This window comes from Engystomops pustulosus, chromosome 5 (genome assembly GCF_040894005.1).
Source record: "Engystomops pustulosus chromosome 5, aEngPut4.maternal, whole genome shotgun sequence".
Taxonomy (NCBI): domain Eukaryota; kingdom Metazoa; phylum Chordata; class Amphibia; order Anura; family Leptodactylidae; genus Engystomops; species Engystomops pustulosus.
The window spans coordinates 57,233,168-57,261,060 of record NC_092415.1 but is presented as its reverse complement, the minus strand read 5'-3'; the positions used below and the strand labels follow the sequence as shown (position 1 = coordinate 57,261,060).

At 41.9% G+C, this 27,893-nt stretch overlaps 1 protein-coding gene across 1 annotated transcript in view; it reads left to right on the top strand.

Moving 5' to 3' along the window:
• Nucleotides 1–26,103, top strand: part of ANKRD29 (ankyrin repeat domain 29) — a 38,913-nt gene extending 12,810 nt beyond the window's left edge. The window contains exons 5-10 of the mRNA XM_072152047.1: nucleotides 5,252–5,350; nucleotides 10,130–10,228; nucleotides 13,348–13,446; nucleotides 13,884–13,979; nucleotides 22,350–22,448; nucleotides 24,403–26,103. Coding sequence (XP_072008148.1) covers nucleotides 5,252–5,350; nucleotides 10,130–10,228; nucleotides 13,348–13,446; nucleotides 13,884–13,979; nucleotides 22,350–22,448; nucleotides 24,403–24,492 — 582 coding nt within the window. The 3' untranslated portion in view covers nucleotides 24,493–26,103. The remainder of the gene's footprint in view (nucleotides 1–5,251; nucleotides 5,351–10,129; nucleotides 10,229–13,347; nucleotides 13,447–13,883; nucleotides 13,980–22,349; nucleotides 22,449–24,402) is intronic.
• The last annotated feature ends 1,790 nt before the right edge of the window (nucleotides 26,104–27,893 follow it).

Below are 27,893 nucleotides of genomic sequence, written 5' to 3'. Positions count from 1 at the left end.
TTTTCGTTTTTGCGTCTTTATTTTTCACACCCCACCTTCAAAAATCTATAACTTTTTTATTTTTCCATGTAGAGAGCTGTGTGATGGCTTGTTTTCTGCGTAACAAATTGCACTTCATAGTGATGGCATTTAATTGTCTATGCCATATACTGGGAAGCTGGAAAAAAATTCTGAATGCAGTGAAAATGGTGAAAAAACGCATTTGCGCCGTTTTCTTGCGGGCGTAGATGTTACGTCTTTCACTGTGCGCTCCAAATGACATGTCTAATTTATTCATTGGGTCAATACGATCACATGGATACCAAATTTGTATAGGTTGTATAATGTTTTCATACATTTACAAAAATTAAAACCTCCTGTACAAAAAAAAAATTCTTCATTTTGCCGTCTTCTTGCGCTAATAACTTTTTCATACTTTGGTATATGGAGCTGTGGGGGGTGTCATTTTTTGCGACTTTTGATGACGTTTTTAATGCTTTTATTTTTAGAATTGTACGACCTTTTGATCACTTTTTATTGATTTTTTTATATTTTTCAAAATGGCAAAAAAATTTCATTTGCGACTTTGGGCACTATTTTCCGTTACGGGGTTAAACGCAGTAAAAAAACATTCTTATATTTTGATAGATCGGGCATTTTCGGACACGCTGATACCTAATGTGTTTATGATTTTTACTGTTTACTTATATTTATATCAGTTCTAGGGAAAGGGGGGTGATTTGAATTTTTAGGTTTTTTTAATATAATTTTTTATTTTTAATTTTTTTTTATAAAAATTTTTTACTATTTTTCAGACTCCCTAGGGTACTTTAACCCTAGGTTGTCTGATTGATCCTACCATATACTGCCATACTACAGTATGGCAGTATATAGGGATTTTGCACACCATCTATTACAATGTGCAGATCGCACATTGTAATAGATGGCCTAAAACATGATAGCCTCGGATCACACAGTGATCCGAGGCTGTCATGGCAACGGATCGCCGCTCCCCGATGACGTCACGGGGAGCGGCGATCGGAGCCAAGATGGCGGCGCCCACGCGCCGCCGGCTCGTTAATGCCGCCGGCAGCTTTGCCGGCGGCAATGAAAGGGTTAACACCCGTGATCGGTACAAGCACCGATCGCGGGTGTTAGCGACGGGTGCTTGCTTCATTGTGAAGCAAGCACCCGGCGTGTATGAAGAGGGCTCAGCCCGTGAACCCTCTTCATACTACCCCATGCGCAATAAAACGTACAGGTACGTCTTATTGCGCTATGGGGTTAATTAATTTATTTCTTAAAATTCTTTTTATTAAAATGTTATCATTACATTTATACATAAAGCAATACATCATAGCATATAGAGATTTACATCAAAACATGTTTCTATATCATAAATCTATTTGTGTACTGTTTTACATGACGCAACTACTTTACAGACATAAATATGTCTATTCCCTGTTAAGGCATGAGATTTTAGTCTCATATATCCCATAGGTACTTGAGAGAAGACAAAAGAAGAAAAAGAGAGAAAAGAAAGGAGATTGATTTCACCAATCCCATATTAATGACCTATCCTATGGAAAGGTTATTAATATTGTAAGCTATAAGTGCATAGAATAAAAATAAAAAACACTTCTTTTTGTGTGGACATAAAGGTAAAAATGGAAAAAAAAACCTGATACATTCTGAAAGCTACAGTAACAAGGTTTTGTGATTTTTATGATCAGTTAAAGGGGTTTTCCCATGAAATAAAATTCTCAAATTTCAATCCCCTAGGGATTGAACACGATAAAGATAATTTTTAACCCTTTACTTTTTACTCAGTTTTATTGCTGTTTTAGCTCCTATTAGCCAGTGATGGTCAGTGTAAAAGTCCAGGGTGTGGGTGGGAACTTTCTAAGCAGACACATTGGGGCTTATTTACCAAGGATCCGCGGATCGCATTACTGTCGGACTTAGCAACATTTTCGGGGATTGCACGGCTGGGACAGGTATTTAGAAGGGGATTGTGTCGCACTCGATCAGATTTTGGCGCAGCTGCGCCGGCTTTTATGTGACAGAAATCGAGGGGTGGGCCTTTGGACGATCCGACGGATTCAGACTGAGCGCGGGATTTAACTTTAAAATTGTGTCCTAAGACATGCACTTACATACACCGGGAAGAAGAAGGTGAACTCTGTCGGACGTGAGCGGGGAAGAGACACATGCAGGATGTCGGCCGCACGATCTTAGTGAATCGTACCAGAGTGCATTATTGTCGGAACAATGTACTTCGGGTGAAATCCTCAAGACAAGTAAGTAAATGTGCCCCATTATGATCCATCTAGCTCTCTGTGGTGACAATGTGGTTAGATTATCAGGGTACAAGGTTTATATACACTTTCATTTACCTTCTGAACATTGTACTAGTAACTAGTATCTGACACATAGAAAGAGGGATGAGACAGAGGCTGAGATCCATGAGATGCCTAGTACACACAATTACAGTAAGCTCTCCTACATCTCTGTTATTCCTCAACACACTACATCTGTTGTGCCTGGCTTCCTGCTGTGCCTCCCCAGATAATCAACTGATCTGTCTGCAGTTTGTAGTTCTCCTCACCCTGCTGCTGCCGGCAGGAACTTATTGTCTTTCTCTCAGCGTCCATTAGTAAGTGAGCTCCGTCCTGGACTGCAGGGGGGGCAAGGTTGCAGGGAGTGAGAAACACAGAAATCCAAGATGGCTTCCCCAACCGTAAGTCAGAAGTTACTGGGTCATGTCTAGGGGCAACTGAAATTGTGTACGCAGGACTGATAGAGACAGGTTGGACTTATATGTGTAAAATGCTGCATAAGTTAATAACAGTGAATTAGAGAATGTGTTATTTTGTTATTCTTAGTACATTTAAGAAACCTTTCTTCGTGGGAATACCCCTTTAATGCTGTTAAATAGTCTCCTTGTGTTTGTCAGTGAGTGAGAGAGTGGCACGGGCTGGAAGCCATACATCATACAATATTGTTTTCAGTATAATTGAATTCATATGTTCGTCTTCTGTATTAAGTCCAGGTTTATCCTTTAGCCTGGCACTAGTAGGTAATGTGCTGGGCTGCAGGAAATAACATTTGTAGAGTAAGTAAAAAAACTAAATTAAAAGCAGAATTGGTGGTATGCATGGGGCCTTAATAGTATATTTGAAATCTGTGTTTTTAGCTGAAAAGAGATTTTAAATATGTTCTTTTACTTTGGTATCAACGATTTTCACCTCTTTTTCATAGGTTTTAAGTTGAAAAAGTTGCAAACAATAAATATAGCAACAAAAGATAAGATGCTACAAACAAAGATAAAAATGGCATTATTTCCCCTGCAGTCAGTGCTATATTTACAGTTAAAAGCAGGGGCGTAACTAGACAAGAGACAAGGCCCCATAGCAGACTTCTGAATGGGGCCCCCTCCCTCTCAGAAAATATACATATTTGTATGCTCACACATTTATACACTCTTATACACTTCCGCACACACATTTATGCACTGCTATATACATTTAAAAACTTATACAGATCTGTCCCAATACCTGCCGACCACATGAGGGAAGTACACAGCAGGAGATGAGAGATCCATAGTCCTGATCTCCTGCTGACCCCTCCCTCTCTTACAACATTTCTCGTCTGAACTGCCGATTTATGCTGTGTACTGTAATAGATGTGCACTGTTATATACATATTATACTGTACAATGTGCTGCATAATATGTATATGATGGTGCACATCCAGTCAGGTTGGATGCCGGGCCCCCTGACACTGCTGGCCCCATAGCAGTTGCTATAGCTGCTACCACTGTAGTTTCACCCCTGGTTAAAAGTATGTTGCCCTGTGCACTTTTACTGGTTATTCGCTATAAAATATTTTTAGCCCTCTAACATGCTGATGTGTTGCATTAGGTGTCCATTAACAATATTTCTGAAGTCCAGAGAAATTAAAAAAGGGACTAGTCTTAATTCGATTTTTTATGAAGATGGAAAACCCCCATGGGCCCAGTGTAGGGAAGAGAAGAGCACATACTTACTCCACTGGTTCCAGTGTTTTACTGGTTTTTGGTTCTGCGTCAGTTTATGTTTTGTTCCATGGTCATTGGAGACCACATATTGAATAAAGGAGGTCCATTGACAAACCGTCAACCACCCCCTCAGAACTTCTGGCTGGATTCAGGCCCCCAAAAAATACATGAGAATGAAAAATATTTCATAATATTTCACATTATGATTCATCTCTATAAGGAGATAAATCTATCCAGTGACTCTATGTAAGGAATTAAGAAACTTTAGCAACCTTTACTATCTACGAGGTCTGAACACAGAGGGAAAGCTTATTTTGACACATTGGGGGGAATTCATAATTACATGGACTTGGTTGTCTATGTTTAATTCCATTTTTGTTTTATCTGAATTCATCAAGTGAGTCTATGTATGTTGTATTTGCTTTTTGTTTTTTGTTTTGTCTCATACTATTGTTCTTTTGTGTTTGTTCAGTTTTTTGGTGCATATGTCCCTTCATGTCTTGATAAATTTGGTAGCGTTTTTTTTCCTTACGCCAAATCGGTACCAAATTGGTAGTGTTTTTTTTTTCCTTACGCCAAATTGCAAATCATGAATGCGTTCAGTTTTGTGAAAACCAGTCTATGCACATAATGAGTTTGGCGCAAGCAGAGTTTAGGTCAAAGTGACTTTGCACTGTCCTATGTTCATTTGGCGCAATGGAGAGTTGCAAAACAGCATTTGTACCATAACTGCACCAAAACAATGTCAAACGTAAAAAAACCCAATGATGAATTCTCCCAATGATAACTACAGTAAGAATGGTGAAAAAATACAGGACAAAAAAGGTCCACACAGTTACAGAGGACATATGGGCTTATAATGCAACATTTTGTAACTATTCTGAAATGCTGAAACCTAGAAGTACCGCTGATTCCTCCTAGCAGTGAATGGATGTATTGATAACTGGTTGTTACTATTCTGCCTGTCACAGGGCTCTGGCCCTACACATTTAATCTCCACAGTCGAGGGAATTGCACTATTTTACAGGTTTGTGTGAACTGAAAATATATTCTTTGTACAGCCATCCTCAAGGTGTGTAACCCATTATCAATATCATAAACACTATTACATGCTATAATCTACCATGTACACATTTCTATGTAAATACTTTCTTTGTAGATGTAAACTTGAATCAGTAGTTGGAATCAGTAGTTGGAATATCAAGTTCTCACTTGTCTTTCTTTTCTGTATAGGATGGGGGGACAGCATTATTAGCTGCCTGTCAACATGGACATTGCAGGGTTGTTGAAACCCTGCTGAAGAATGGAGCCAACATCCATGATCAACTTTATGTATGTACTGAACCATCCACATTACCATGAAATACAGTTGTAGGCATAAATGGGTAGAAAACACAACTTTGGGATCTACATGAAACCTTTGGCAAATATTTGTAGTAAATCAATCTATATTTCTGTTGCTGACGTGATATACTAATACAATGAGATCTGCTATGCAAGAGGAGGCCTTCTGTCTTGTCTTGTGAACTCTAACCTGGATGCCCACAGAGAGGGCTCTGATAGCCACCTCCAGCACCCATGGCTTAGGTTCCCTACTGCTGCCCTACAGTATCCTACATAAACCTTACTGTATAGTGTAAGCCAGCTGGAAGCTGTAATACAACCCATCCCTAAATCTGATAAACAAACAAAAGATGTTTATGTTAATGTAGTCAAGATAAGGAATTCTGCATGTGACTTAATGTCTCAGGTTTCCTCCTGTATTGCTGGAAGGCTGGAAGCACAATAATTTTATATGAATTGTAATAATCAGCTCAAGTACAGGCAAGTTTCTCTATGACAATCTGTATCTTTATTTCATGGGTAGCTATGGTGATGCACATATCAGGAACTAAGAATGTATTTATAATAGGGAGGTTTAGTTTATAGCTCAGGACCTATATAACAACAGAACCACATCACCAGAAATTAGGAACACCCATTATCTACACAAAATTAAGTAGACCACTCCCACATGCACATACACCTCCAGGGCACTGACTGCTACATGTGAACCTAATCAGATTGTGAATGTGATTCAAGAACATACCGTATTTTAATCGGATACAAAATACATTTACTAATATAAAAACATATTTGAAGGAAGTCATAGTATTTCTGTCATTTTGTGTTGATTCTCAAAAACTGATAATAATTAAACATTAAAAATATGGTTGGGAAATGCATCTATATGAACGTGATATTGGATGAACAGAGATGTTGAACTTTCCCTATGTACAGAGCTTCCCACAAATTATAATATAGTGTCTCCCCCTGAATAAGATATCATACAGTGCCTTGTGAAAGTATTCAGTATCTACATTTCAGGCTTCGAACATAAAGATATAACATTGTAATTGTGGGACACAATTGGGAAGTGGAATGAAATTTATTAGATATTTTAAACTTTGGCAAAAAATAATAAACTGAAAAGTGTGGCGTGCAATATTATTTGGCCTCTTTAAGTTAATACTTTGTAGCGCCACATTTTGCTGTTCTAACAGCTGCAAGTCACTTGGGGTGTCAGGTCTTTATCAGTTTTTGCCCAAAAATTCTTGCCCATTCTTACTTGGACCAATTTGTTCTTATTTGGAAATTATTTGGAAACTTTTTTTTGTACTCAACACCACTGAAAACTTATTTTTTCAATCAGCTCTATTCAGTGCCCCACATGCATTTTTCACATATACTGTGGCCTCACAATGAATTGTTACCTGCCTCACAATGAATCTGTTCAGATTATTGCATAAAGAAACGAGCATGTCATGCTTGACATCTACCATCAGGGAAACTGGTGATAGAAGTCCTTTAAGCTCTTCTAAGGCTACAGGTAGAGACTTTTTAAGTCTAAAGATTTAATACACAGATGTGCAATGCAGACATAAAAAATACAATTGTCAAATAAAAAGATCATAAAGAATATAAAAACAATACAGACACAAACAGTTGTAAAATAAAAAAAACTTACAGACCTCACAACTTGGGTGGAAGACTTATCCAAATGGGCGGTTCGGCAGAAGAACTTTGGACAGCTTGTTCAGATGAAGATAGATCTCCCAAAACTGACTCTAAAATCCATGGAAATACTGCATGATTCTGAATATAGGTTAATTGACAAGGAGTTGAGTTCTAAGAATCCATGATATACACATATGACATGATATACACATATGAAATGAGTGACACACAGTCTACATTAATTAACATTTTCTATTTATGGTCAGAGGCAACATTTATCCTAGTGACTAGGTGTGAATTAGGTTATCTTGCAGCCAAGGTAGTTTTCGCTCCACATTTATCTGAGGGGAAAGGGTACATCATAACCCATAACAAATACTTTATTTTATTATGTAATAATAGTGATTTCTAATAAATTATCCATATTACATTATCCATATAAAAAAATCCAGTTAAATTGTCATCTGCATAAGACCCCTGGCATGTTTGTACTCCTTTTCATAGTATACATGTAGCATGTGTATACAATGTATGATATTTGTTCCTCCCCACAATGAAACCTGCTGCCCGAGGGAGAGTTGGGTGACCTTATTTAACCAGAACAATTATTGCTTTTAAAATAAATTGCAATATTAACAAAAGGCTGCCTAAAACCACTTGGGTGAGGTAAGATAAGTGTGCCAACTTAACTAATAATTTACCCACACTTAAAGACATCTTTATTTTTAACTCATGAATCTTGTACCAACATGAAGTTGTAAAATGTGACGCCTGCCCAGCTGTTCTGCTTTAAGTACACAAAAGCCAAAGGGTTAATAAGCCAATGGCATAAAGTATGTGCTATCTCCATAATCTAACATTGGTTAGTGTTTGTGTTTATCTAAAGATTACCTCTCTAACTATGCATACCTCATTAGAGAATTACCAACTACCTTTACAAGTGCTATCAAGTTTACACTGTGAACTTCATATGTTCTAGAGACTCCACATGTGCATTAGATTACTACCCACACAGGGCTGGAGTTGCCACCAGAGTATCCTTCAGTATTTCTGAGCTTATACATTAAAGGAAATCTACCACCAGGAAGAAGGATTGTAAACGAAGAACATAGACATACTGGTGAGAACCCCCTCTGGCAGGATCTACTCTTCTTTTAGCTCCTTAAGCCCTTGTTTTTAGAAAAAAAGGTTTTAAAAATTATGCAAATGAGTATGAGGGGCTCTATTAAGATCCATGGAGTCTGGAGCCCCTCAGGTTCATTTGCATAGTTTTTAAAAGCTTTTATTCATGAAAACTAGCTCCTAAAAAGCTAAGATAAGAGCAAATTCTGAGGGGTCAAACACTAGCATGTTAGGTTACAATACTTCTTCCTGGTGGTAGATGTCCTTAAAGGGGCAATTGAGTTTGCATGTAAGACCCCCGGGTTTGGGGGCTACTAGTCTCTATTTTCTATTGGTTGATGAAAGATAGGCTCCAATATATTTCTGTTCAGCCCAAGTAGCCCAGTTGTGTTTTTTAATGATGACACCATTGATGACACCAATGGTGATACCATTGAGTACATTCTTTCACCATTTGCTAATCTGATAAATCAGGTGAAGAAGGGATAGTGTTATGTTTTACCCATAGTGGCTGTTTTTCACCCAACCAAAGAAAAAACCTAGGGCCCTAGAAAATGGTGGGCACAGTGACAACCTCAGGATACCAACACATTTGAAAGCTATGGTAGAGCAGGGAGAAAGATTTCTAAATCCTGTCCTAAATCCTGCAATTTAGAAAATTGTGAACACGGCCTAAAATGTGTTTTAAAAACCTCTTTTATTTACATTGTACTGTAATTTATTACAGATATTCCTAATCCTTATCAAATCATATGCATCCAAAATATATAATTATCTGCCATGCTACAGAATGCTAGGTATTCAGAGCCAGTCTACTTTTACTTCGTTTTTCAAAAATTGCAAAAATTGTGTACAAAGGGAATGATAGATGGTGATATATATATTTATCAGATTGTTACATAATAAATAGATATTATGGTCAGTTTATACTACATTACCTATTTCATGAGTTTCAAAAATTGGAAACTTCACTCACTTACTTAACTTCACTTACTCATAGATCAAGGCACAGTGACTGTGGTAATCTTCTTATATTTGTTATCCATGGCCTCCCTCTTTCTAAAACTTTAAATATTTTGCTAATGAACCAGAAGAGCTCTGGGAGGCGTTACCTGAGTCCCTCCATGCCCTGGCTTTACAGGGTGTTACAATGCAAGAAGCACTTCCCCTTCCCACTGTGAGCTAAAACTTACTGCTAGAGTCAGATTACAACAGGAAAGGGAGAAGTGCTGAGAGGGAAGAGGGAAGGTGAGATATGCTCCTGCACAGTGTGACAGGTAATGAGTCCTCATAGTACTTCTGGCTCATTAGTATAGTTTTAAAAGTTGATTTTAGAAGGAGGCCATGGATAACAAATATAAGAAGATTACCCCTGATTTATCATGCTTGATTTTGATGCTAGATTTTCTTTAATTGAATCAAAAATCAGGTAAGTAGATCTAACAGAGGTAGCATATGATCAAAATACACCTGTTATGTGTGTTTGACCCAAGATTTGGGCATAATAACTGATTTGGGCAAAAAAACAGATCAAATAAATAATTCGGATGTAAACTGACCCTAAGGCCTCATTCACATGACTGTTGTCGCGGCCTTGATTTGGCTGAACAATTTGCAACCAGATCACAGCCCCCATTGAGGTCTATGGCACCCAGTCATTGTGTGCCTGGCTTTGTTATGCTGCAAAATATAGTACATGTCCTATATTTGTGCAGATTTTGGGCGTGCCGGCTTGTCTTTCAAAGAAGATTTTTTTTACTATAATTTTTTTTTTCAAAAATCAAGCTTTAAACAGACAGGGTTTTTTAAATTATTTTTATTTTATTTTTAAAATATCGCAATGGGGTTTTTTGCTGTTTTCTGAATTTTTTCATGTCCAAATAATTGCAACAAAACCGATTGCAATTTTTTTGCCACTTTTGATACACCAAAAAGTCAATAAATCCTGTTATATATGTCTCCCTATGTAATTTCTTTTTCTTTTCCATTTAGGATGGGGCAGGTGCTCTCTTTCTTGCAGCCCAGGGAGGCTATGTGGATGTAGTTCGATTATTGCTGACATTTGGAGCAAAGGCAAATCAGCCTCGACAGGTGACCGCATACCTGCAGTTCCCCACCTTCCTTCCTCTTCAGCTAATATAACCTGCCTAGACTGTGTACTTTCCATCTCCACTCTTCCTCACCTCTTATAAGTTTAATGTTTGACAAAGAAAGTCATTTCTGTGTCAGCTACAAAGAATAGATTTATGAACTAGTTCCAGGAATATAGATTGTTTAAGCTGTCCAAAGTGCAAATGTCATTATAATTTCACCTATTCACAGTTTGGAAATTCACTGCAGTACTTTAAAGGTATGCTTCTACTTTCAGTTATCATTCAGACTTTTAGTTATTACATAACTTTATGTAATCTTTATTTGTGGATTTGATACAAATGTTTACCCAAAAGAGTTTCCATTAAAAGGGTTGTCCAGGAATTATATATATATATATATATATATATATATATATATATATACACACACACACACCATGCTAGTAACGGGTTGGACCCCCTTTTGCCTTCAGAACTGCCTCAATTCTTCGTGGCATAGATTCAACAAGGTGCTGGAAGCATTCCTCAGAGATTTTGGTCCTTATTGACATGATGGCATCACACAGTTGCCGCAGATTTGTCGGCTGCACATCCATGATGCGAATCTCTCGTTCCACCACATCCCAAAGATGCTCTATTGGATTGAGATCTAGTGACTGTGGAGGCCATTTGAGTACAGTGAACTCATTGTCATGTTCAAGAAACCAGTCTGAGATGATTCCAGCTTTATGACATGGCGCATTATCCTGCTGAAAGTAGCCATCAAATGTTGGGTACATTGTGGTCATAAAGGGATGGACATGGTCATCAACAATACTCAGGTAGGCTGTGGCGTTGCAACGATGCTCAATTGGTACCAAGGAGCCCAAAGAGTGCCAAGAAAATATTCCCCACACCATGACACCACCACCACCACCAGCCTGAACAGTTGATACAAGGCAGGATGGATCCATGCTTTTATGTTGTTGACGCCAAATTCTGACCCTACCATCCGAATGTTGCAGCAGAAATCGAGACTCATCAGACCAGGCAATGTTTTTCCAATCTTCTACTGTCCAATTTCGATGAGCTTGTGCAAATTGTAGCCTCAGTTTCCTGTTCTTAGCTGAAAGGAGTGGCACCCGGTGTCTTCTGCTGCTGTAGCCCATCTGCCTCAAAGTTCAACGTACTGTGCATTCAGAGATGCTCTTCTGCCTACCTTGGTTGTAACGGGTGGCGATTTGAGTCACTGTTGCCTTTCTATCAGCTCGAACCAGTCTGCCCATTCTCCTCTGACCTCTGGCATCAACAAGGCATTTCCGCCCACAGAACTGCCGCTCACTGGATGTTTTTTCTTTTTCGGACCATTCTCTGTAAACCCTAGAGATGGTTGTGCGTGAAAATCCCAGTAGATCAGCAGTTTCTGAAATACTCAGACCAGCCCTTCTGGCACCAACAACCATGCCACGTTCAAAGGCACTCAAATCACCTTTCTTCCCCATACTGATGCTCGGTTTGAACTGCAGGAGATTGTCTTGACCATGTCTACATGCCTAAATGCACTGAGTTGCCGCCATGTGATTGGCTGATTAGAAATTAAGTGTTAACGAGCAGTTGGACGGGTGTACCTAATAAAGTGGCAGGTGATTGTGTATATATATATATATATATATATATTATACATACATACATACATACATACATACATACACACTCACCGGCCATTAGTAGCATGGTGTACCTAATAAAGTGGCCGGTGAGTGTATATGGCTGGGGGCTGTAAAAACAATAAACCTCTTATACTCCCCTCTCTCCGTGTCACGTTCATCCGCAGTGCTGCCCTTCACTGTACAATATGGTTTTTACACTGTGAGAAAGTTCATAATTTAATGTATTCTGTGGGATGTTTTATAGAAGGGGATCTGGAACGAGGACATAATAGAAAGCCTTAGGTTCATAGTGTAACCTGGAATGGGGCATCACCTATAATATTACAAGTCCACTTAAAAAACACACTCAGAAAATCTTAAACCACGCACTCTGTTATGTATGCATGTCACATCAAGGAGAATTCCTTCATTTATCTCAAAGCTTGCCCATTGATCTATGAAAAAAATTGCCCCCAAACCCATATGCAAATTAGCTGAATAGAGTCACTTAGCTGAATAGAGCTGGGAGGGTCACTTCAGACACCCCTATCTTAGGCTCTATAAAATCTAGAACCATGGTTCTACATAGTTGGAATTTGGATGTTTTCTGCAGCTCTTATTTCCAGCTGTCTATAACTGCCTGTATCTCTTGTTCTATTGCACACATAATTCCAATCCTAGTGCATTTTAAAATATTCACGCCTTACCAGTTTACTGGGATGAAAGTGCAGCCTTTAAATAAAATGTTCTTCTTCTAACCACACACAACTCTAATGGGACTATTTCTAAAACATAAGGATTTGATTAGCATTTTTAAAATGGAAATTCATAAAGTCTTATTCACATGGATCAATTTGTTTTCTGTGGCTGCAGTGGCAGTGGGTACATTTTACACATAGGAATTGGTAGCAGTCCTGTTCTCAGGGTACTGTAGACTTTTTCTCACACATCTAAATAGGTTTTTAGAAGACTAGCTGAAATAGGAAAGTGCATTTTGCCCTCTTCTGGTAATTGAGAGTGGAACTTCTGTGTTCTGAAGCTAATGAGGATTATATGTGGACATGTTATGGCTCTAGTTCCCTAATCTGTCATAAAACTTCTTACCTGCAGGATCAGGTTCAATGATGTCCTAAAAGATTCACTAGCAAAAGATGCCCACCAATGCTCCATTGCAAGTTTTTGCACCTTTTAGTGTTTCCCATATGACTCTAAAAAAAAGGACCAAGAAATCTCAGCTCATTCATGTACCGACTTTAGTTTTTAGTTCAGCAAGGAATATGTTTGCAGCACATGTGTTCACCTGTAGCATCTTACACCCCCCCCTCCCCCGATCTGAGAAATGTAGGTTAAAGTGATGCCCTAAACTAACAGGACTTGAAATAGCTACCCAGAATTATTTTTTTTTTTGTAAAATAATATACGTCTAATACACATACTAATTACCCGACTTAATTTATTGTAACCTACATGAAATATTCTTTGTCTTTAGGATGGGACGACAGCTCTGTGGATAGCGGCTCAGTTGGGTTATAGTGAGGTGGTGAGAGTCCTACTGCTGAGAGGAGCCGACCGTGATTCTGTGCGGACTGTAAGCTCACAGTACTCATCAGTGATGAAATCTATGGCTCTAGAAGTTTAAAATTGATGGTACAACACAGATCTGTCCCTGTATTCCCCCATAAAAATGTCTAGGTATAATGTGATTCACTTTAAAATTTAATATATTGTGGAAATCTTTTGACATATTCTGTAGCCACAATTTTTAAAAGGCACTTAATGAAATCCACTCTGCCTATTCTAAAGCCTTCACACAAACATATTGGTAAAAATGTCGTACATGCTCTGACAAATCTCCCCCTAAGAGTAAAACCAAGTGATTAAGCTTAGATCCAAACTTGTCAGTAATAAAAGGTTAGAATGTGTACCCTCCAGAGCGTCCTCTGTTATTCTGATGGACAAGTCTAACTGTACAATGGTACAAAGTTCACTGTTAATCCCACATTTGTGTTATTCGACTCCTTGCAGGACGGAACCTCTGCTTTGTTCAAAGCTGCAGCTAAAGGCTTCAATGACGTGATAGAAGAACTGCTAAAGTTTTCTCCAACTCTTGGTGTTTTAAAGGTAGGAAATCTTACTAATGTTAAGGATAATGTTAAGGATAAAAGACTGATGAAGTGGGCCTCAAGGTCCGCATCAAATAAGGTGGCAGCTTCTGCCTCCCGGGCAGAGAGCTGCTGGGGGCCCACACACGCTGTGCACATCTTCACTTCCTGTTTTCACTAAGGAAGTGTCCTGTGCCCTGCACTGTTCCTCCCTCACTCGGACAAGGCACAGGACAGTTAGAGGCTGCTGAGCAGCCTGTGAGATACAGCACATAATGGGTTAACCCACCCTTCCCCCATCTCCTCTTCACACGGAGCTGCAGTATAGCAGAGATCTGGCAGCTTAGAGATCGGGACGAAGAGATGGAGGAGGAGGAGAAGCCTGAAGACTCTTCAGTGTGATACCAGGGCTGCTGCAGACACCACAGGGTGTAATGGTATGTCACATGTATGGCTGTGTATTACTGATCCATATGGTGAGTGTATGGTATGTGTGCAACATCATGAGTCGCTGGCGGTTGCGGCCTAGGCACGCTAGTGTCACGGTGCTTGGTATGGGGAAACGGAGGGCTGTCCTACAGCCTGGCAGGTCTCCAGCAGGGTGGTGTTGGCAAGAAAGAATGAGGGAGAGGCTGCTATAGCGGATCTCCCTGGGGCAACCCTTTGGTGTCTAGAGTATGGGTCTCTGTGTGGTGGACAGGGTGCCCGGGATGGTGACAGCCGTAGTAGCAGGGACCAGACGGAGGCAGACGTTGAACAAAAACAACTTACAGTTCTTTATTGGAACCGACAGGAACCGCAGCAACGTGCCTTAACAGAATGGTAGATTGCTGAGATGCAGTTGGAGGGAGCCACAGGATGTAGATCATCAGCCTGGATGCAAGGGCAGGCTGGGAGATAGCTGTGTCCTAGAAGGATGCTTCAGCTTGTCCTGGGTTGCTTCAGATATCACCCTTGAAGGTAGGATGATATCCCTTTCCTAACTAACTGTCTCACTACAGTCTTCAGCCAGGAGCTGGGCTCACCTGCTCTGGTCTGATGTGCTAGCTGCACTGATTCCTCAGAGTCTCTAATCTGAGAGAGTGAACTCTCTCCTCACACTGCACTCTCTTCTGAGAGAGAACTGACTTGTTCAGACTCCCTGGTCTGACTTACCTCTAGAAGTTTCCTGACCAGGGTTTTGTTACTCCCCCTGGTCAGGTGGTGGCTACTCCTCCAATTACATCTCAGCTCACAGACATACAGTATAACACATGTGATTGGTTGCTGGAATTACATCACATAAAACAATTAACTCCTGCCTTACCAGGCAGGCTCTGCCTCTGCAGTGCTCATTTGTGTTATGTAGTGACTATGTAGTGACATGCTGTGGGGCTGATCAGACCCTACACAGGCTGCAAGCTACATGGAGGGACGTATTCGCAACCACTCCTCTGCCTTGCATCGGCGAGGGTGTTGCATGTGTGATGATGTGTTTCCCTGCATGTGTATCTGTTTTCATGTATCTGTCTGTCAGTGTGTGTGTTTGCCTCAATGCTTGCCTGTATGTGCCTGTCTGCATGTACATGAGAAGGAGAGAGGCTTCTGTTTCAGCAGTGATGTGTGTTATGAGGTTCTGCAGCAGCTGAAGTGTGTGTGTTATGCGGTTTTGCAGCAGCTGAAGTGTGTGTGTGTTATGAGGTTCTGCAGCAGCTGAAGTGTGTGTGTGTTATGAGGTTCTGCAGCAGCTGAAGTGTGTGTGTTATGAGGTTCTGCAGCAGCTGAAGTGTGTGTGTTATGAGGTTCTGCAGCAGCTGAGGGGTGTGTTATGAGGTTCCGCAGCAGCTGAGTTGAAGCTTCAGTTTCTTGGCAGAGGGGCACAAAGTTTTAGGCTCGTCCTGTTGGTTAAATGACCTCAAAACTGCCCTGACCGTGATACGGCTGTTTGGGATGATAAATTAGGGAATATTTTAGGTAACAGGAGACTGTTTTAGTTTCTGAATTTTAAATGCTACCATGTCAGTTCACTGCAAAGGGGCCCCCTGAGGTTCTGTCGCCCAGGGGCCTACTGAAAGCTGGAGCCGGCCCTGCTCCCGGGCCTTGTTTATAACATGTGTGGTCTACAGGATGCTGCTCTGTAATGAAAATGTCATACATGTGCCATTATTCGTAGTCATTATAGTAAAACAACTTACCTGAAGACTGATTTTATACACTGGTTGTAATATGTGGTCCACTGATATTAAGTGCAACACAATTTGGGGTATAACTCTTATTAATTGCTGCACCTCTCAGGCGGCCTGTCTGCTAAAATTTACCAAATCCTAAATCCAATTAAGAATCTGTGTTTTGTTTAGAAATTTCTTCCAACCAATCTGACTGCGCTACAACTATTTTGCAAAGAATGGACAAAAACTCCATCCTCTGTATATGCAAAGCTGGTAGAGACATCAAAAGACTGTTGTCTGCCATTGGATCTAAGAGTGGTCCTACAAAGTATTAACGCTGAATAATAAACTTTTCAGGTTTTTGCATTTCAAAAATGTAATAAAAGGTTCTTTACGCTCTACAAATATTTTGTGTTTCTATTAAGAATGAGTAACTATTATAAGATGCACTTTTTAGCAAGAGAAAGCCTTACTAAAAAGTGCTTGTGCAACACCCTCGCCGATGCAAGGCGAGGGAGTGTTTGCGAATACGCCCCACCTGCATGTAGCCACATTACACTACATGGTCCTTATAGGACATAGGGGATATTGCAGTGGTGAATCCTGCCTGGCAAGGCAGAAGTTAAGTATTTTGTATGATGCAAGATGCTATTATCCAATGATCTGTGTTACATCCTGTGCTCTGTAAGCTGAGATGTGATTGGAGGAGCAGCCACCACCTGACCAAGGGGAAGTAATAAAACCCCTGGCCAGGAATGTTCTAAAGGACACTCAGAGAGATTCCAGTGTAGGAGAATCCTAGAGATCAGTGAGTGAGTGAGCAATCTCTGTCTAGCCCATACCAGAGCAGGAAGAGCCTAGCCCCTGCCTCTGAAGAGTGGAGTATAAGACTAGAGTTAGTATGAGGAGGAAAGGGGTATCATCTTACCTTTAAAGGTGATACCTGAAGCCCTACAGGACAAGCTGAAGCTTTCTATCAGGACACAGCTGCCTCCCAGCCTGCCCTATACATCCAGGCTGGTGAACTATCTCCTGAGGCTCCCTCCAAAAGCATCTCAGCACTCCATCTACCTGTTAAAGGCACGTTGCTGCGGTTCCTGCCGGTTCAAATAAAGAACTGTAAGTTGTTTTCTTCAACTTCTGTCTCCGTCTGGTCCCTGCTAATACGGCTGCCTTCATCACCGGCACCCTGTCCATCACCCAGAGACTCGGGACACTTGGGACATTAAGGGGTTGCCCCAGGGAGATCCGCTATAGCCGCCTCTCCCTCATCATTTCTTGCCAACACCACCCTGCTGGAGACCTGCCAGGCTGTAGGACAGCCCTCCGGTTCCCCCGTACCAAGCACCGTGACAATAGCGGGCCCCGACTGTCTCCAGGCCTCACCTCAAGGGCTAGGCCCCGGTGGGGGATGTTGCAAGTGGCGTCACGAACAGGATTGCTACTTCTGTGCCTTATTACGGCATTAAAGACTTTCCTTTATTAAAAAGACTGTGCTGCCTAACCCTGCTGCCATCCGGGTTTAGGCCCAAGTAATTGTGTGCTTCTGGATTGAACTGTGTTAATGCTGCCACGTGCTGTCGAGCATCGCTCCAGCACTCAAGAGGTTAACCCCTGCAAGAACTGTACCAGCTCTGCTACGTCCGGCGCTGCCGCGCCTGAAGATTTTTACCTCAGAAACTGTGGCGCAGCAAATAATTCAAGCCCGCCAAAACCTTCACTGGCGGGAAACCCAGATGACTCACCAAACTCCGCCCACGCGCGAATGGCGCGAACCCCGCCTCCTGTGGCGCAGGAAAAATTAGAGCCCGCCACAGCTCTTGGCGGGAAGGACTTGGACTCCGCCCACTGGCTCGAGGCGGACTTCCTGCCCCGCCTCAGAGAAGCGAGAGAACTCGTGCTGATCTTGGAGAGTGAGGTCAGCACCATGTGGGGTCCTCCGCCATTCCCCCCTGTGGAGCAGCCGGAGTTCTTTGAAGTACTGGAGACTATGGTCGTGGTCTCTGCCCAGCCGGTCCGGAGACCCTCCGCTGGACACCGGCTGCACCGAGGACTGACCCGGGCCTTCGTCACCAGGACGTATTTCCAAACGGTGACGCAGCACCAGGTACCATCCAGGCGGTTCCTCGTGCCTCTCCCGGCTACCATGCTGGTACCGCGGACCCACGTGGAGGCGCCACGTGGAGAGGCCCCGACTCCTGTCGAGCGAACGCCTGGGCCTATTGCTGCCGCTCCACCTGCTACGAGGCCTACCGTTCCCGCTGTGCGGCCTGCCAGCCCCGCTGTGACGGTTCCTGATCCTCCGGTGGTTCCTGATCCTCCGGCACCTACCTGTCGCCCAAGGAGATCCGAGCCTGCACCGGAGCCACGAGCCCCAGCACCGGCACCTCCGCAGCCTCAAGGCCGAGGTGAGACCGCCCGCCGGCGACTCCGAGATGCTGTCTCGGAACAGCGACGCCGAGAGAAGGATGCCCAACGGTATATGGCCGGCCGGGCTACAGCTGGCGCTTGGGTGGAAAAGAACCGCACCACCGGCATGGTCCGGTTCTTCGACAAGCAACGTGGCTATGGCTTCGCCACCCAGGACTACACCGGACGGGAGGTATTTATTCCCCGCCGGTCAGTCAAGAGGCCTGACTTGCCAGAGAGACTGCACAATCTGAAGCCAGGAGAGTGCATCGAGTTCTCCTTGCAGGAGGGGCCCCGAGGACCATGGGCGGCTGGTGTGATCCGGATCCCGGACTCCGATGAGGACCGTTACCCATCGTACGACGAGCTGTATGAGGACGACGAGTGGCCGGAATCCCCGAACACTTCTTCTTCCTCGGCTGCGAGTCCCCGGGCGGTGACCCACGTGAATGCCCCATCCACGGTGATCGTGAGTACGGGTCCCATTGCCATCCATGGGCCGGGCATGATCCAGGGCACCACCCCCACCGCCTCCCCTGCCGGGAGCATTGCCAGGTCCCGCGACTCTTCTGTGGGAGATGACATCCCGGCTAGTGAACCTTGTCCGGAGGTTCCAACGAGGCCCACTTCTCCGCTTGCCGGTTACCAATGGGGTGAGGACCCGGGCCCAGAAGAACCGGAGCTGCAAGGAGCCGCGGCGCTGCCGCAGGTTCCTATTTATGTCTTTCTGGACCCCTCCGTGGTCCCTGGCTCAGTTTAGCCCCCGGCTGGAACAGCCGACACCCCGGGCGACAGCGCTCCTCCGCCTGAAGGTCCGGAGGATGTTGCTGCACCTGCAGAACCCGCTACTGCCACCGGGTGTCCCCAGCCGGCACCTACTCCCGCTGAGGATGCACAGGATTCCCTACTGACTTTGGATCCTGTCCCTGCTGAACCCAGCGAAGATGCAGAGTAACCCCTGAAGGGCTGTAGCCCATTTCAGGTACTGTACATATTGTGTATTTATCTCCATTTTCCCTAAAGAGCCAGAGACTTTCCTGAGACTCTCATCCCTATTTATCTCAGTCAAGAGACATACCTTGAACTGATTATTGTCCTGTGCTATGATAGCACCCTTCCTCTGCCACAGCAGAGATTCTTTTCAAAGGACTCTGTCCCTCTACATATAGAGGAGACCCTTTGCATCTCAGTGCACTTTTCCCCACATCAAGGGCTGTACCCAGAAGATGGACTTTGTTACTAGAGACCTTCTGAGAGACTTTTGCCAGATACTACCAGGAAAAGTTGCCATGTAACTTATTATCATTTTGCACTTAATGCCTTCCTTTTTAGGTATGGACATTCTGCTTGCACTCTATATGCCTTTTCTTTGCAGGAAAAGAGACATTTACTATCTTGCTACCCTGAGTAGCCTATCTACCTCTGTAACGTTTGTAACGTTCAAGATGTGTACCCATTGGGCTCCTAAGCCAATGTGATTTTGCCAAATGTTTGCACACTGTCATATATGCCAGTAGTCTGCATTAACCCTTTCATAGGCTTTTCAGGTTGTAGTGTGGCTGTGTCGGACCGTCTTTTGTGTAAAACACTGACCGCTACCTGATCCCTCAAACTGAGGTTTGCACATGGGGGTAGTCCGTAAACTGCGGGTCTTTAGGGGACCGGGGGTGTTACACAGTTAGCACCTGGATGCCACCCATACTATGGGTAAGGATGTCAGTCAGGAGGTACTTGTGTCGCATATGCTAACGCAATGCAGATATACACACTATATAATTGCCGCCAGGGAAGAAGCGTTGATATAACAAATATACAGGCCTTGGTGCAAGGAGTGGATTACAGGACATGACACCACACCTTTCCTACTGTACAGTTCGGTTTAATGGCGTCAGCGACCAACTGTCATACAGCTACATGTTTTTGTCTTAGTCCGACACCAACCCAGGTGCCTGTCTCCAGGACCATGGGCGGGTTGTCCCTACACCTCACATAGCCTGCACTTCCCAGAAGTGCCCTTATCCACCTCTGCCCCCTCAAGCCATCTATAGTAGAGCCGAGGGCGGCTCCTTCAATTGCCCCCGGGGTATGCAACACCCTCGCCGATGCAAGGCGAGGGAGTGTTTGCGAATACGCCCCACCTGCATGTAGCCACATTACACTACATGGTCCTTATAGGACATAGGGGATATTGCAGTGGTGAATCCTGCCTGGCAAGGCAGAAGTTAAGTATTTTGTATGATGCAAGATGCTATTATCCAATGATTTGTGTTACATCCTGTGCTCTGTAAGCTGAGATGTGATTGGAGGAGCAGCCACCACCTGACCAAGGGGAAGTAATAAAACCCCTGGCCAGGAATGTTCTAGAGGACACTCAGAGAGATTCCAGTGTAGGAGAATCCTAGAGATCAGTGAGTGAGTGAGCAATCTCTGTCTAGCCCATACCAGAGCAGGAAGAGCCTAGCCCCTGCCTCTGAAGAGTGGAGTATAAGACTAGAGTTAGTATGAGGAGGAAAGGGGTATCATCTTACCTTTAAAGGTGATACCTGAAGCCCTACAGGACAAGCTGAAGCTTCCTATCAGGACACAGCTGCCTCCCAGCCTGCCCTATACATCCAGGCTGGTGAACTATCTCCTGAGGCTCCCTCCAAAAGCATCTCAGCACTCCATCTACCTGTTAAAGGCACGTTGCTGTGGTTCCTGCCGGTTCAAATAAAGAACTGTAAGTTGTTTTCTTCAACTTCTGTCTCCGTCTGGTCCCTGCTAATACGGTTGCCTTCATCACCGGCACCCTGTCCATCACCCAGAGACTCACACTCGGGACATTAAGGGGTTGCCCCAGGGAGATCCGCTATAGCCGCCTCTCCCTCATCATTTCTTGCCAACACCACCCTGCTGGAGACCTGCCAGGCTGTAGGACAGTCCTCCGGTTCCCCCGTACCAAGCACCGTGACAATAGCGGGCCCCGACTGTCTCCAGGCCTCACCTCAAGGGCTAGGCCCCGGTGGGGGATGTTGCACTTGTATCTTATGGTCTGAAGTCAGGAGGATCCAGTGCTGCCAGATCCTCCTGACAGATTGTATAAAGGCTGACAAAGCACTCTTCCCCAATTTTTCAGGGAGCCGTGCGTCTGCACCACTTTCTCTCCATGCTATCCCAACGTAAACCTGTAGAGGACCTTGAGTGACATCATAGGGTCACATGACCCAGAAGCAGAGGCCTGCTCTGGGCTATGCTGCAAAAGTGAGACGCTGAGGAGCTGGAGGGGGCTGAGCAGGAGAAGTGGGTGCTGGTTGTACTAGTAGAGCTCTCTGTGTGTGCATGTAGCAGAGCTGTGTGTGTGACCATCAGGAAATTTTGCCTGTGTCTATAGTCTGAAAAATATGTCACTTTTTTATGTGGATCTGTATGATTATGGTGATATTCTATATGTATTGGTTTTAAATGTTTAACTGCTGTTGTTAAAAAAAACACTTGTTCATGTTTTCCCCATTTTTAAGGCACCCTAGGTTTCTATATCACAGGAGTGCTCAATGACTAATTTAATACATGGCACTGCATTTTTTTTAGTGTGACAGCGGTTGCTAAGCAAGGCATTATAAGCGCGTCTAGATGCCAGCCATGGGATCCATCAATAAGCCCATGATTAGCATAGAAGGGTATCACTTTTATCTTCCTTGGTGATTACATGGGTTCTGCTTCTGATATGTAAAGTGTTATAAGGAGCTGAAGAAATGAAAGCATTGCTGAGATTGGCTGCTTAGGGCTAGACTGTTTTTCTTCCAGAACACTGATTATGTCACCAGTTAAGTGGTAATATATATTTTTCTCTCTAGAATGGATCTACGGCCCTTCATGCTGCTGTTCTCAGCGGGAACCTCAAATCTGTTTCACTTCTTTTAGAAGCTGGAGCCAACCCTGTAATTAGAAACAAAGTGAGTTTCTACTTTATATTTGATTTATGCCCCCACACCCCACCAAGCCTTTGCAGTATACAATGTCTTAACATATTGTGCCAATGGGTCTGGTTCACTTAATGCCAGTAATGCCCTTTGAACCCCCATAATCAACAGTTTTGCACAATGTATAATTGCACCAATGTATAATTCATGTAAATGAGACAGACATACAAATCCTAAACGTTTCGGGAGACATATATTATAGTGAGTTTCAGGTTCGCCTATTGTGGCACCTATATTGTTTTTTTTTTTTTTTTGGCTTGTCATTTATGATGAATCTAGTTCTGTCTTAGTAAATGCATTTTGGAACTGTTGCATGTCCGATTCATTAGCGCCTAATTTTGCACCAAATTTGTGTCTAATTTTTACCCTACAAAGTAGATCTCATTTGAGACTAATAATGGAACAAGATTCAAAAAATGTGACCGAACGTTCAGGGCTTCATTTTTGCACATAAAAGTATCATTGTGATGCAAATGCAGGGACTAAAAGTTACAGATATGTAAAAAAAAAATAATATTCTTGCTCAAATGAGTCTTTGCTTTTTTATTATAATTTACAGGAAACGGAGACTGATAATATTATCAGATCTGTACAATAAGACAATAATCACTCACAGAGATGATCCTATAGAAAATGACAAAGTCGTTATGGAGAAATTTTACATTTTAAAACTGAGCTGAAGTATTTTTTATGTTGCATATAAGTAATTTTTCATTTGGCAAACAAAAGCCTATGTTTTTAGTACTGAAAAGTGAAGCTTTTTGGAAGTGCAGCTGCTCAGAGTAGGTGCATTTTTGCACCTATTTTGCGCCTTTTTAGGCGCAAATTAGTCATAGATGTCGTGCAAACATCTGTATAGCAGGCACTCACTATGCCAAATAATGCACAGGCACTTAAAACCAATAAGTGCCGGACTATGCCGTTCGCCAGAAAATGGTGCATAAATGCGCCAAATTAACGAACTGTGCCAGATTTCTGCACACAAAAGCATCAAAAGCGGTCTAACAAACTATGTTTAATGTCCCCCTTTCTGTTTTTACCAAAATAAAGTAAAATGGAAGCCTTTGTAAAAATATATACACGGGCGGTCCACTACTTAAGAACATCCAACTTACAGACGACCCCTAGTTACAAAGGGACCAATGGAAGTTGGTAGTTTACTATACTTTACACACTTAAAGAACCTATCCTCTACGTAACCCAGGGATGGCTTGTATATTTTCAGTGAATATACTGCACATATTTACCAAGATTGATTTTAGCAGGACATAAATGCAACATAAATATATCATATATAATAATAAACACAGTAAAGAACAGTAATAAAATAACTGATGTAGCCAAGTTTAACGTCACAGCTTATTCTTTGATATTACAGTTTCTGACAACCCTAATGTAATACTGCTGAAGGGACACAATTTTTATGGACAGAAAAGATAGACTAGAACAGTAGAACCTAAGACTAAAATATTTTCTCAACTGTCTCCAATTCTCCTTATTGTCCAGCCTACACTAAGTGGCAAGTGTTCACTGGTCGACCTTCGTTTCCTGCTCCAAACTGAAAACACAAGTACAGGACAATAAAACACCAAAGAGAATTCTACAAGATAGGGGTCAGAACCAAGAGGACAGATGAAGTACAAAATTGCTAGGCAAATGCATAGTCAACAGGCAAAAGGTAAAATAATCCAAAATACAGAAATCAACATAAACACCAGCTAGCTCAAAATAAGTCTATAGAAATGAAGAATGCAATAGTCAAATAAACCTTTCATGAGATGCCAGAGCCCCGGTCCAAATGGTTGGATAAATCCTTTGAAACATAATTACATTTATCAGTTTATACTTTACAGACAGGGGATGACACTGAAGCCGGAACAAGCACAGATGTGTCAGGGTTTAAGGTATCTTTTTTTTTTCTTTGCAGGCCAATGAACGACCAGGAGATCTCACCAAAAATGAACGGATATTACGCCTTCTAAAGACAGCAGAAGTAATGAAGAATTATCTCCCTTAAGATGTTACCTATTCTTTTTGGTTTAATATAACATTTTTTGCCCTGTTTTACTGCTGCAAGTCTGATACTAAGTTGGCTCCTCACGTTGTGCTAATGTATATTATGTAGAAAAATATAGAAATTCTAGATTTAATAATGGGATTTCATATGACCTATATTGCCTTTACCAGCTAAGTCTTAATACAGTTTTAATGTAAACACTGAGCCATGCATATTACAGGTCAATCTATGTGCCAGCATGTCAGGTAGACCCAGATGTAGAGGATTTCATGAGGAAAATAATCAGTTCACCTACATGCATCTAAAACTGCATTAATTTACAGCAAAGCTTTAAATATTTCTTTTAAGTGGTTTTGTTTTAGTGTTTTAAACTTTTTTTTATCTTTGCCAAAAGAAAAATAACAAAAGTTTAATTAAGGAAAATTATTATGAATATTTTTATAGCAAGATTCAAATCCCTTATTTATCTTTATGAAGCTATACAGTTAAAGGAGTTTTCAGCTATGCAAAAATATATGCAAAAATATAGACTAAATAGTCTATATGAGTATACTTAACTCTACTAATCCCACACCTCTGCTGTTCTGACAATGTATAGTCACAGTCAATGCTCCCCTTTCTGCACTCGTTCCAACACAGAAGAAAATGGCTGTGCATACCTACTTGGCCAATCACTGACTTGGGCGGGTTACACTTCATATCACTGATTGGCTGAGTGGAAAGTTAAGGGGAGGTATTAGTGTCAGGATATGGTCTAGGCGACTATAAGCTATATTCACTTTCAAGCCTTCCATTTTTTAACTGGCAAACCCCATTAAATTCAAGAATTTTGACTGTCTACATCTTTCACTAGAGGATGTACTTACTGCATACTATTTTATTATTCAATTCAATGTAAAGTATAAAGCAAAATCCTCTGCTAAATGGTTTATTTATAGGATATGCTAAAAAACTAGAAAGACATTCACTTACACCTGTTTTACATAGATTTACATAAACCAAATATCTAATAGTCTAATACACCACCATACGAGCACTGTTCAGGGGTTGGTGTTCATTCTATCGGGATCTGTCAGCAGTAATGAGTCCATACCATAGTTTACTATATACTCGTACATTATTGCTCCTAGTATACCGTATGTTATTTGGGCATTGATACACATGCATACGACTGCTATATTAGAGGTTTTTGAGCTCCCAGTAAACAAATCATGAAATAACGACAGTAATTTAATGGGCATAAACTAAAAGAGTCACAAAATGGTCATAACTAGTGGTAACGAACCAATGCAACCAACACACATACTGTAAGTAAGGACCTAGAAAACTTTCAATTGTTGAATTGCACTAATAGCGCCCGTCTGATACAGCTACACATCCTATAACTATAGCAATACATTAGGCTTCTTGCATGAGCTTCAAAAAAACTAAAAAAGCTGTTTCTATGCAATGATGGATTATAACCAGCTTTACTCACTGGACAGAGAATAGTGGATGACATGGATCACTTCAGTTCTATGCGTGGATTTGCCTGATGTAATGCAAATATCGGTGCTATATCTCTGTTCTGTTTACAAATAAACTTGTTTACCTGAATATTATATCATTGGGTTTACCTGACTCAAAGACGTACATACGGTGCTAAACAGTGGCGTAACTAGAAGCTGAAGGGCCCCAGTGCAAAGTCTGTGCCAGTCCCTGACTATAGTGTATGGTTTATAGTAATAGTCTTCTCATATGGGAAAGTGACACCATAAGGGCCCCCTAAATCTCTTGGGCCCTGGTGCGGCCGCAACCTCTGCACCCCCTCAAGTTACGCCCCTGGTGCTAAATGTACTCTATATCATATTCAGAGAAAGGTGTTAAATAAATGGGAATATTTCAGTTTGACTATTTTGGGCAATCATCAAACCAAAAGAGGGAAAAGTAACTACTTCAAGCACTATTCAAATTTAAATATATATACTCTTTCTTAAACAATATCATAAAATAAAAACATTCTAAAAATACACACATTTCATGACAACTCAGAATTCACCCAGGCTGAAAGCCATAGCAAAGTGTGCATGTTCAGAAATATATTCTAACTGTTTTCTGCAGAGAAGTAAATTTCCTTGATGGGTCACTTTAGACAGAGAACGAAATTATAAAATGTGGCATATGTGTGTCCCTCGTACCATAACAAAATCAGATTTCAATGTGCAATTTCCCCTGAAATTGCAAATCTTTGCTGCATTCTAGGAAAGCTTGTGGGTGGTAGCTCAACATACTCATGCAGTCCCCTACAGCAACACACATCGGTAGCCACCACCCTCTGGGGCAGAGGATGGGCGGAGCATGACTTGGAAACTTGCTCCGAATCAATTTGAATAATTGATTCAGAGAGAAGAAGAGTGAATACTAGCAATAACTTGATTATCACATAATGAGAAGCATCAAGGTTAAATATCTTTTATTACTTTTGTTTTAGGGATGGAGTGAGCCTGAAAAGAGGACCTGTCACCCAAATTTTGGCACTCGGAGCTGCTTACTAAAGTAAGCAGCTCCTAGTGCTTAAACAAACGCTGCAGTGTTAGAAGGATAGCGTTACCGGAAACCTCCGGGGTACAATGTAATCGTCGGACCGCTCCGATGTATTCATGAGGGGGCGGGGTTGGGGCGTGGTTAGGAGCGACCGGTACAACGTAATCCCCGGTGACGCTATCCTTCTAACACTGCTGCATTTGTTCAAGCACTAGGAGCTGCTTACATTAGTAAGCAGCTCCTAGTGCCGAAATTTTGGGTGACAGGCCCTCTTTAAACCCTCATTCTACAATAGGAAAAAATCCTGACACAAAGTAATACAACATCTGCAGTCACGTGGGCAGTCACATGTGTGCCATAACATATACCAGAGGGCAATAAAACTGAGACCTACATCTGTGTTATTAGGCCTCAGCTTATTCTTATACCTCAGGGAAGTACTGTCCATCCAGCTATAGCAAGATGGAATATATACAATATCGTACAAAAAGTTTGTTGAGAAGTTATAACCTTTAATGAAAAGTTAAAGGCCTAATGAAGCCTCTTATTTACAAAACTGCTATTGAACTTTATTTTCAACTTCACGGGTTCCCTATAAGTCAGTCTGATCGTGTGCCTCTGAAGTTCTGCAGAATGTAGCTTGTACTTTGGAAAGTATCCTGAAAACAGTTGATGAAATTCTTGGCTTGTGTACATTTCTCTGAGGCTTTGTAAAATCTAAATTAAAAACACATAGGTACAATATTTATACAGTATGTAGTTAGTTTGGAACATACAGCAATGGAAATTACAATTTTTATGAGTCATAAGCATCTCATTTATCACATTATTTTTACCATCTTGAGAGTTCTGTTTGATTTCATGCATTATGAACAAAA